General features: G+C 33.5%; 1 protein-coding gene across 1 annotated transcript in view; it reads left to right on the plus strand.

The window, feature by feature from the left end:
• Positions 1-12,478, plus strand: part of LOC125072250 (neurobeachin) — a 420,639-nt gene that overhangs the window by 240,786 nt on the left and 167,375 nt on the right. The window contains exons 11-18 of the mRNA XM_047682786.1: positions 6,169-6,309; positions 7,113-7,255; positions 8,873-9,086; positions 10,993-11,215; positions 11,377-11,519; positions 11,725-11,811; positions 12,017-12,120; positions 12,209-12,399. Coding sequence (XP_047538742.1) covers positions 6,169-6,309; positions 7,113-7,255; positions 8,873-9,086; positions 10,993-11,215; positions 11,377-11,519; positions 11,725-11,811; positions 12,017-12,120; positions 12,209-12,399 — 1,246 coding nt within the window. The remainder of the gene's footprint in view (positions 1-6,168; positions 6,310-7,112; positions 7,256-8,872; positions 9,087-10,992; positions 11,216-11,376; positions 11,520-11,724; positions 11,812-12,016; positions 12,121-12,208; positions 12,400-12,478) is intronic.

The following is a 12,478-nucleotide window of genomic DNA, read 5'->3' on the forward strand; positions in this document are numbered from 1 at the left end:
TAGAGATTTCTAATGTGATGTCATAAATAAACACATTTTTTGCGCTTACATTGCAAACACTGGCTGAACTCTACGAGATAGATCAAATGCTGAGTATTGTACATCTTAAAAAGGTCTGCAAAAAAATTCGAGATGGTGACAATTTTTAATCCTTTACTATATGCCAGAAATAAAATAAATAAATAAGCCATTATTCGAGAAGTTATTGAAGCAATACAGCACTAATCCTTATCCAATTAAGTACCTTATATACATTGTGCATTTAATACAGATCAATAAGGTCCTTTACAGCATGTAATTTGAATTGTCATTTTCGAAGATATTACAGATTTAAAATGCAGAAACAGCGGTTTGTAATGTCTAATGACAATTTTTTTTTAACGTTGTATATAAAGATATTTTGTAGTATATTTAATATCAGCATTGCATCCGAGCAAAGCCGGGTTGGGTCGCTAGTTAATTATAAGTTTGTTTCAAAACGCTTATCAAACAGACTTTCTGATGGGGTAGAATTATTATTAATAAAACTTCGTTAATTGAATTTTAAAAATTAATTATCATGATAATGAATTCCGGCATTCCGAACTCATCTCGTAAAGCATGTGATCCCGGTAGCGCCGGCTATCTCATGAATACTACTTAAAGTTAAATTAAAGTAATTTGGGGAGATTCATTGAATTAATATTGTTCTTTTCTTAAATATGTTGTGGTTTGTTGCAAAACAATTAAGTCTTAGTTATTTTGTTTATTCTTTATTTAAATATCTTAACAAAATAAAAAAGGAACATATTTTCTGATGGTAAAATCTCTACTAAACATCAAATCATAAAGTTTCAAAAAATCAATAAAATGCCTTTCTTTTTATAAGGTGAAGAAGATTTTGTTGTAAGAGATTGACCAATCGAACGAAACCTTTCGAAATTTGGTCAAAATAATAAACGTATTTTTTGTACAAAAAAGGTTAGCTCTGACGAAATCTTGGAAAGTTTTAATTATAAAAGTACACATAAATATAAAAATTACTTTCATTTTGTTCAAAATAAACATTGACCATTTACAACTATAACATGTAACTTGAAAAGTAATAATTTATTTAATGTCAATGCAATGAACTATGAGCATTGTACTTATTATAACCTCTCGTGTGCGACAACGTTTCTGTAGTTGTTCTCCTTTAATGCCACTATGCTGTGAGTTGTTGTCAATTTGTATCTTGAGTGAATTTTCAGAACGGACTCGAGATGTTGCAACGAATAGTTGACAGTGTGAAAAGACGGGGCTCGGCAAATAAAGGCTGACTTTGTCCAAATTTTTTGGCAATAGTTGGCAAATGACAACTTGACTGAGAATTGGTGTCCCTTCGGAAGGAAGGGGAACGCTGTTTGAGTGACGATGTTTTATCAGTCAAGTGCAATGGTAAACGGTTGTGAACTGCGTGGCACCTGTAAGAAGGTGGATGAGTCATTGGTACATAAAGTTTTTTCCAGAACGTCCGGGACTGTCAATATAATATGTGCTTGGGTTGTTGATTGATTATTTCTTATTCCGATGGAGTTACGATAGCCTTTATGGCGTCTCCCTGTATACTGATACAGCAGCTTGTCTTGTCTCAGGACTAAGAGAAGGAGTAGACAATTCAACGGGAATTCCCGTTACAAATTCCTATTTCTATAAAACTACGGCCAGAAACATGCCAGAGTATTTATTTTTAGTATAAATAGTAATAGGCATTTTTCTTTTTTTCATATTAAAATTTTAACGTCAGCAGCGGCGGCGAAATGTAATACTTGTTTCGAGATAAATGTGTTCATAAACTTTCGTTGTATTAAAACATTTTCATAGCTGATTAAACATTATTTAAACTTATTAAATATTTTTATTAATGTGTTTAATAACAAAGGACAAAATACCTATGTCGTAGTAGGTTCGCACGTTTTTCATTTGTTTTTTTTTATACAGCCGTTCTCTAACCGGCCAGTAACTTTTCTCCTCTCTCTAAAATGATTTCTTTGTTAAATCGTAACAATTTAATAAATTGCAATCAAGAATCCTTTTTATTTTTCTGCACATCTACGGCTGGAGCTCTTCAAAATGAGATCAAAATCGATTTTTATGTGCACCGATCGTCCCATGATCACTGGAACAAAAATCTGCTTATGCTATAAATATATCAGATCTTAGACAAATATTATTAAAATCATTCACTTAACGCCGGCAGGCGAATTATCTCAGACAAAACTCATTTGCTACCAGAAATTGGAAACGAGCGTAAAATTCAATATTGATGAAACATATTAGTAAAATTGTGTACGGATTTCAAGCTAACAGACGTGACTCGGTTTCATATTGGAAAAATTCGGATTAATATTATTTTACATTGCAAAATGTAAATAACAAGGCCCCGATGTGATCTATTAAGTATTTTGAACAACGTATTATAGTTTTTAGAATAAACATTTATCATTTCATATTCTATTAATTTAAATACATTTATTAAATTAAAAGATGTACAGTCATTTCGGGTGACTTTGAATTTGAGTGCAACTTTGAATGAAATTAAACACTGTTTAAAAAATTTTTGGTAATCCTTTTTTGGAATTTTTCTCATACATTTATTATCATATTAAACGTGTCTAACACAGCAAAAATCCACCTTAAAGGTATAAAAATAAGGTTTATAGTCTCCAAAAGTTGATGATTCAAAGTTACCCAAAATTCGTGTTAACTTTGAACCCCGATTTGAGATAAAATTTTCGGAAGTTAATCATCCTTTTTATGATTTTTTTCTATTGTGTGTGATAAACAAGCTAATGAGAACACTAATTAAACCATAAAATAGCTGTGTACACATACAACTCTTACTGATAATATAAAATAAATGACAAAAAGTATTTAATGTTACCCGAATTGACTGTATAAGAACTAATTATTACAATGTAAGTCACTTATTATTTGCATACATTAATTTGAAAATAGAAGAACGGTTGTATGAGTACATGATAAATCATTTCATATTTAATTAAACTTTAAAGGGGAATTTATTGCAGTCGTCTTGCTTACAAAACATCACTTCCTTTGTGATACTAAAAGTATATGTGATATTTTATTAACCAGAGTTTTAACTTATAAATCTTAAAAGTAAAATCGTATTGTTGAATTTACAACCTGATCGGTGACTGCATTACGATTTGAAAGTACTTGATTAAAAACTATTCAATTTTAAGCATTTCGTTATCAATGGATTCTAGTTATGAGCTACTATTTTAGTAGCTATATTTTCTAGAAAGTATTCGCATGCAATTCATGATTTATTCACTCAAAGTTATCTCAATATGTCTGCGAGTCAGTCGTTGGAAATTATTAATATCCACACATTTCCCGAGTCGAGATGTTTTAGTGGTAATTTAAGATCTCTTCAGAATGCATAAGCTTCGAACTAAGAAACTAGACATTCTACATTTTGCAATGAAATTACGTTAACTGTAAAGGAGGGTCATATGTGCCGGTATAATGGGGGAAATTCTCCCTCCCCTACCATTACAAGCTGGATAGCTCACAGAAAATGTTTATAAGAATTTCTAAAGATTATTTTCTGTTTTTGTTTTCAACCTTTTCCTTTGTGGTTGGGAATCGAAGTGTAAGTAAATTGTTGGTAAATTTGAAAAGAAAAAAACATTTAATAAGACATCAAGTTCAGTGCTCGTTATAATAATTACTTTATACGTTATTCATACAGTTTCCGCAATTTCAACTACGATTTAGGTAACTAGATCGTAACGCAAGCATCTCCAAAAGTGTGTAAAAAATTTAAGCTCGTTTGGGGTGGAACTGGTTTAAAATTCAGATGCAACAGTTGAACTACCCGTATTTACAGGTTTTATAAAAAGTTTGTAAAATAAACTGCATATTCAATCCTGATTCCAAACGAACGTACCCTGGATAAAGCAAGTTGCATTGTGTTTTATTTTTCTGATTTTACGTGAAGTTAGAAATATATATGTATGTAGTATACATTTTTATAGATAAATAAGGAAAATTCTTAAGCTTCCAACTTTTTCTAACTCGCTTTGGTTCCTATTCGATCTCCTGAACTACTATCATTAATATATTTTTAACTTTTCTTTCATAGCATGAAGTTATGAGTTGGCGCTGAGTGTGCTCTAACTTTATCCTCCGCTCTACATCAAGTGCGAGTTTGTTAAATAAACATCCTTTGTCAAAAATGGAAAACATAAAAAATAAAAAGTTTCTATAGCCCATTCAATATTTAAATATTTTCCATGATTTGCTAATAGCTCTGGATTTATATAATAATAAATAATAATAATATTCTTAAAAAGCTCCGATAATAACTTCGCCGACATTCGAACTATTGAAACTAAAATAGTATATTATATGGGTTTAAATATATTATTCTCGTTGATAAAAACAATAGATTTTTATTAGACATTGTTGTAAATTTACTATTAAGACTACTATTGTTTTAATCACAAGTATATCGGTGTATGTTAGCTAAGTTTTTATTATCGTTGAAACAATGGATGATTACGATAAAAATCGGGTACAAATTAAGTTAATGAAACTATTTATCGCTTGACTACCCGCAACCCAAAACTCAATAAAATGTTTGAAACACCAGCTAACTCTAACTCACCGAGTTTGGAGTTTTGAACTTCCATAGTTTTCTCTGTAATCTCGTTAAGGAAATATTACTGTGGGTGGCGAGATGTGGCTATAATAGCGTTCATTTACTTTTTATGCTCAAACTTTGCTCGTTTGTACTTGATTTTTTATTTTACAACTTTTTATACTTTTGACTACACTATCAATATTTTATATAAACATAAAAAATATGGATATTTATTTTTAAAATTCCTGCTCTTACATTGTTTATCATATTTGCGCTACTGTGACAATTTGAGCTAGGTAAAGGCTATCAATAAGCTCGGACAGTTTCGTAACAAAAGCAAAATTTGATCGAATAATTCTCACGGCATTTCATCTCGCAACGAACACACGCGTGATACTAATGAATATATTTTATGTTGCCATGACGTTCACAAATGAAAATAATAATCATTTGCTAACCGCAATGATATTACAAATTTAATATTTCGTATATTTGAAATTTAACTTCGATATCGTTATATTTTGTTGATATGAAATTCATATTAAACAGGTAATAATAAACTTAATAAATTAGTATTATATTGCGTGTAATCGTGGCAATGAGTACATGTTGTTATTCTACATAAAACTAAAGATAAGATGTTGAGCTTGTTCAAAAAGACAAAAAAATATTCCAAGATGTTAATCGAGGGCTTACGAACAAATATACTCTTCGCTGTTAGACACCCCTGCGCGTAAACGTATATAATATATTCGTACATACATACATACATATCGTCAATAATATTTTGTGTTCTCAAGATTCTTTATTAAAATAATATATATGCCGCAGATACACACAAATATTTCTCTTTTTGCTTCGGGCAATAAATAGGGTTATGATTATATAATTCTTATAAGTACAACAAGTATCGGCGACATTGTGATATAATGAAAATAACTCTAAAAGCTATACATAGATATAGAAGGGACTACGTCCTAATATAATGTAAGCAATTAAATGTAAATTTCGTTACGTTTAACCCCCTCTGTTTATGGTAACACATTCGTCTTTCTTCTAAATGTATAAACAGACGTGTTTGCATGTAGTTTTGTTTTTATTGTCCGTGGCGTAATGGTGAATTTGTTTTTGGTTGTTGTATAAAAATACTTAAGACTATTTTTTGATTTATTTTATCTGCATGGAGTTAATGTTTGCTGACCTCGTCCCGCTGGAAACAGTGTTGCTTTTATTGTATATTTATTTAATCATACTGTGTTGTATATGTCTAAGTATTAATTTATGTATTATTTGGTTATTTTATAATACTGAGTTATACTAACAAAATAACTAGTTATATTTTAGAAATAGCTAACGATTAAAGCCTTTACGCTTAAAAGCTAGCCAAGTAATAATATACTATAATTATAGATTTTCAGTAAATATATTTGTAAATTGAAAGATATTTTCTTAATATTAAAACATACCCTTTTCTCTATTGTACAATTAAAAGGAGAGGAAAGGCCTTATTCTATACCTTTTTTAAATTAATGATTCAGGTGCTGTACGACGGCAAACTGTCATCGGCGATAGTGTTCATGTATAATCCGGTGGCAACTGACGGTCAACTGTGTTTGCAGTCGGCTCCCAAAGGCAATGTGTCGTACTTTGTGCATACGCCACATGCACTTATGCTGCAGGTAAGCTCTTCGACACTTATGCTGCCCTAATGGCACGTTACTAATTAATTCTGTAAATAGTTTATGTAAACTCCCAGCCTTTGAGCTATACGTACTAATGATTCTAACATCGTTTTTTATAATAATAATAATAATATAGTCGAATCTATATTCTCATAAAACTAAGTACTTTTGATCGACAACATTAGAAGTTAGTTTTATTTCTGCATACTTATCGCCTACCTGTCCTAGTACAAGGACCTAAGTCAAGCATTTTTTAAGCATTTTTTACGAATAATATACTCAAGTCAAGGACTTAAGTATATTATTAGTAAAAAATGCTTGAACTTGTCAGTATTAATTTAAACGGAATAGATTTTTCACTATCAAATACATACATACGTTTTATTCCAAATAATTCAAATGAAATGTATATTCATGACCAGGAGTATTATGTATGTATCTATAATAAATATTTTTTATCTAACAGCAGTTCGATATATCAATCCATAAAAAATCCAAACATTTTCCGATGTAGTTTATTTAAACGACCGAAACACCTAATCTAAAAGTTTTACAAAGAAAGTGTGTGTCAACACATGGAATGCTTGTTTGTGCTTACTTTGTCACGTTAACGGAATCTACCCTCTTTTAAAATATTTACACGAGTCACGAACCACTTTCATGTGTGATTATTTCCTTTTCCTTAAGAATTTTAGATTTACTTCAAAGTGTGTAAGCGAAATTGAGTTAACTAATGTTTATATTTTTTATCATTATACTTTTTATCCATATTTTTATCAATATAATATTTGTCTTTGCAGGAGGTTAAGGCAGTAGTTACACATTCCATCCACAGTGCACTCAACTCTATCGGTGGCGTACAAGTGTTGTTTCCGCTGTTCGCGCAACTCGACTTGCCGCACGATGCGCCGGCCGCCGACCCTAAACGTGATCCCATGCTGTGGTATGTTCTCCTGGTACTTTGATACGGGTCTAATGATTTTCTTTGTCTCTTCATAAAGTGCAGGAGAGACAGAAAAAAAGAGAAAGGGACACTGTGATATTTTTTTATTGGAATCGTAGAAAATCATACGTCCTTCGTCAACATTCGCCATGCTTAAAGCATTTTAATAAGAGTTAAATAATGTGATTCTATTGAATTTTATGTAAAAGTCAATGCGTCATAATTTTAGAAATAATAGTGGTGGACGAGAAATTAATTCTACTGTTGCAATAGGACTGAGTCTACAAAATTAGCTCTATGTACTCACCTAACTAGTGCTAAAATTTCCAAACTAAATTATACTACTGACTTTAGATAGTTCTAGTCCATTCATTAATATTCCAAGTAGCAAGGGACGCGTAACCGGGGTAAATGCGTTTTCTATGTCGTTACCTAATCGCTCTCTGAGTTAGCCGACCGTCTAGAGCCGACCGGGTAATAACTAACTCCTCAGAACTACTAATTGCCTGGTGTCGACCTCGGTTACCCGAGTGGATTTATAGGAGGAGTTTAAAGGAGGATTTAAATTAAATGTGGATGAGTCTAACTTAATGTCTACTTCATTTGATATTTGTCTTATTGTTCAAAAAATAATTTTGAATTTTAATTGATCTAATTAAAGGTACAATAATTTTATTAATGGTGACATTGAAGATTATATGTTCAAATAATTATTTAATAAAACTACAATGAGCGCGTTGTGCATCTACGCCTAAGAGTAAAGTTGCCATAATACTAAGCTTAATCTGCTTCAAAGTAACTCGTATATACGTTGTCCAAAATCAAGTTTATGCATACCAAAGTCTCATGACACCCTGGTACAGATTATAACATGAACGAGGGTTGAACGTAACGATTAGAGAGGTTTAACGATACTCCGTGATGATAGGAGCTTTCGGTCACTTATGGACGATGGTGTGTCAAATTCTTGAATGTATAAATAGAAGACCGTTTCTGATTTACATAATAAATTATTGTCGTTTCTAATTCTTCGGGTTTAAATATATAACAATATATTGTTTTGTAAAGGATGTATAAAAATCCGTTTTGACATTGTTTTTTATACAGTTTTTAAATCTTTATAATTCTATTCCGTACATGTCTATAAAATCACTGTATTTTTTTTTACAAAAAAATGTTAATAAAAGGCTTGAATTCAATAAGAAATAAAGTTGTATGTTTTATAAAAGGCTTGACTAAGTTTAATAATAATAACTAAGTAAGCGACTCACTGGATGGTAGGTATAGCCATTGGTATGGAATGCAATTGTAAACTATGTGACGGCAAATTGGCTAACTAATCCAATCGATTTTCCTGATACTACTAAGCAAGTAAACTAACTGGGGAATTGGCAACTTACTGACAAAGACAAAGCCTCTATCCCATTATACAGAAGCGCAGTTAACGTATAATACAGCTCAATGACTTATAGATATCTAAATATTCATATATTTTGTAGGTATTGATTACAAAAACTGAATATAAACAATAAAAATGTGGGAGGTCGTTGATGTAATATTTTCAACTGCATAAAATAAGCAATCATAAAAATGCTTTTGTTTTCTTCATATTCTCAGTTCGAAACTCCTCGGTTTCGTGTGTTCGCTGGTGGAGTCGTGCAGCACGGTGCAGCAGCACATGCTGCAGTGTCGCGGTTTCCTCGTAATATCGCACATGCTGCAACGCTGCGGACGAGACCACCTCACCCCGGACACGCTCGCTTCCTTCCTGCATCTGACGAAACATCTTGTCACTTGCTGTTCTCCTAATTCTGATTTGCTTTTGAAACAGGTAACCGGTGCATTTATTTTTTGCGTGTATTTTGGCTTATTTACGATTCGTTTATTATCTACATGTATATATTTTATAATTTTACGACATTATTTTGAAAATAAAATATTTTTTCTAGAATATAATCTATCAGGCTTAATGATAATTTATACGTTTCATAAGATTTAATAAAGTAAAAACATATACTTAATATAAAATTATGCATATTTATAACATTTTTATTATTGAAAAAAAAATTAGACATAATTGCAGTGGACCACGTAATAAGTACGAGTTATTCTCAAACTTAGAACGTTTCCACGAAAATTACAAGCGTAAATTCAGATTAAGCGGCCAGAAAATATGTATTTGCGATGAAATCTCGGCCTCCTCGCAATTTCTCCGTAACGGTTGGGGAGGTTTGCTATATTGGACCATAAATCTAACTTAATTGCTTTAAAAAATCCAGATGTTTTCTTGTTAGTCAATTTAAACTTCAATTTTAAATATTTAAAGCAGTGGTCACCACTGCCCATAGATACTGAAAAAATATGAATCATCCCTCATATCGTCAATGCTCCACCAACGTTGGGGATTAAAATGTTATGCACAGTGTCCACTGTAGTTACACTGGCTCACTCACACATGAAACTTTTAAAGTATTGCTGTCTGGTGGCAGACTATATAAGTAGGTATATACCTACACTGCACAAAGACCCACCATCGAGTAAATTGATAATGCCAGGGCTGATTTTCTTGTAGGTTTTAGAAACACAATGTCATACCTAAAATGACCACGACTACAATATAATTCTATCCTCTTTTGTTTTTGCTGTTAAGAGGTTTATTTAAGTTTAATAATTATGAACAAAAAAGTAATAAGATTGCCTCTTATTTAAGTATTTATTAATTTAAGACGTTGACGACGATCATTTAAGATTCACTTTCACTTTTTGAAAATAAAATTACGTTAATTAAAAAAGATTCTTTCTAATTTTGAAAGTTAAACTTTTTTAAATCTTTACAATTTCGCGTTTTAATTGTTATTATAATTCTAACTGAATTGTAATTACCATTAAAACTTCCCTGACTTCTCTGACAGACGTTAGTGTGTACACAAAAAAAATTCAAGTCTGTACATGTACCACCCACACTACTTATTCTGTCACCAAACAGTATTCCATATTTCCGCTTGAAAGGGGAGGGATGTACAAACGATACAAATTCATTAGTCCCAAAGTTGGTATATCATGGGCGATATTAGCTACAGGTAATATTATTGTTACCGCTGCATATGGTGATCACTTACCATCGGATGGCATCTTTACAAGGCTATCTATTTATTTTTGTTAAAAAAAATCTCTAAATCGCTTACTGATGTAATAAGGACCCGTTAAATATAAGTAGACACTCGGCTGGTTACTGGTTGCGTTTCGATGGTTGTTAGCGCACGCTCCTCTTGCTTTTCGCATTCATTTCTACACCCTTATTTATATTCCAAATTTTGCACAACACGATTATTATACCATTTATATCATTTATTTACTTGTACTCTTCCCGTAATCCATAATTTTATTATTTTTTTAGTATGTGCAAATAAACATTTTGTTTTATACATTCATAATTATAATTTATTTGTAAATTATTTTGCGAGATCGCTTTCATCGTTGTAAAAATGTATATTCTGAAGATTTAATATTTTCAGTAGCGAGTAAGTATATAATAATATGCAAAACAATTACACTTATAACAGATATAAATGTCCAAATACTTAGAAGTAATATTGTATGAATATCCGTAATGTCTTATAGTATAACTATCTCACATAGAAATGATCACGCAAGCAAGAGAGCATACGCTACCAACCATCGGACAGTCAATAGGCCTCGCTAATCAGTCGTTTTGCCAATCGTTCGTGACGTGGCAGCTGCTGGACCACGTGCTGTTCAACCCCGCGCTGTGGATCCACACGCCGGCGGCGGTGCAGGCGCGCCTGTACTGCTACCTCGCCACGGACTTCCTGGCCGACGCGCACATCTACGGCAGCGTGCGGCGCGTCAGCACCGTGCTGCAGACCGTGCACACGCTCAAGTACTACTACTGGGTCGTCAACCCCAGGACGAAGAGCGGCATCACGCCTAAAGGTTTGGGTATGTTTACTTTTTGAGTAGCTCCAAGTTGCAGGCAGAAATCCGAAACGTTGGAGAAGTTGCGACTAGCGAAATCAACTATACAATAAGCAAGACTAATTAGACAAATATTTATTTGCCAATGAATTTTGTGAGAGGAATATTTTTCTTTCGAATTACAGATGGTCCCCGCCCAGCGCATAAGGATATATTGACAATACGAGCATACATCCTGCTATTCCTCAAGCAACTCATCATGATCGGTAACGGCGTGAAGGAGGACGAGCTCCAGTCTATCTTGAATTATCTCACCACTATGCATGAGGTATCTTTATTTTTTTTTTAAATTATATCCTTTTTGATATAGATTTATTCACTTACAAAGGTTCGGATAAAAGCAAAAACTGTTTTCGATTAATTTAGATTGATAAGCGGACGTATTCAAATCATTACTTTATTTGCCTTGATTGCCTTTTTTTAGTGTAATAAATGTTTGAAATACAATTTGTATGATATTCACTCTTTTCCAGGATGAGAATCTTCATGATGTACTACAAATGTTGATATCGTTAATGTCGGAGCACCCCAGTTCTATGGTCCCAGCTTTTGACGCGAAGGTACTACATACAAATATTTTATAACGATGGATTTAATAAGCGACATGTGTATACATTTAAATTCAGAAAGTAATTAGTTTTACTAATCAAACATATGTCGGACTATGCCGTAGCCTCGAACGTGTAGAATGGGCATTCATTAAAATAAGCACGACGACAAGAAATACGAATACTATCTCACTTTCACAATCGATCACCTTTCCAGGGCGGCGTGAGGACCATCTTCAAGCTGCTGTCATCGGAGAGTCAGCTCATACGCCTGCAAGCGCTGAAGCTCCTCGGGTTCTTCCTGAGCAGGAGCACCCACAAGTGCGTGCGCGCCCTCACAAGTACACACACACACACACACACAGCCGAGCGGCCCGTAACGTCTAACGTCCCCCCCCTCGCCCCGCAGGCGCAAGTACGACGTGATGTCGCCGCACAACCTGTACACGCTGCTGGCCACGCGGCTGGGCGCGGGCGGCGAGGCGCTGGCGCTGCCCGTGTACAACGCGCTGTACGAGCTGCTCACCGAGCACGTGGGGCAGCAGATCCTGTACACCAGCCACCCCGAGCCGCAGCCGCACTTCCGCCTCGAGAACCCCAGTGCGTATGCGTGCGCACCGCACCCTATTGCGTCGCAAATACCGCCGACGACCGTCAGCCATGACATTTAGTTTGTCGA

This window comes from Vanessa atalanta, chromosome 21 (assembly GCF_905147765.1).
Source record: "Vanessa atalanta chromosome 21, ilVanAtal1.2, whole genome shotgun sequence".
In the NCBI taxonomy this organism is placed as follows: Eukaryota; Metazoa; Arthropoda; class Insecta; order Lepidoptera; family Nymphalidae; genus Vanessa; species Vanessa atalanta.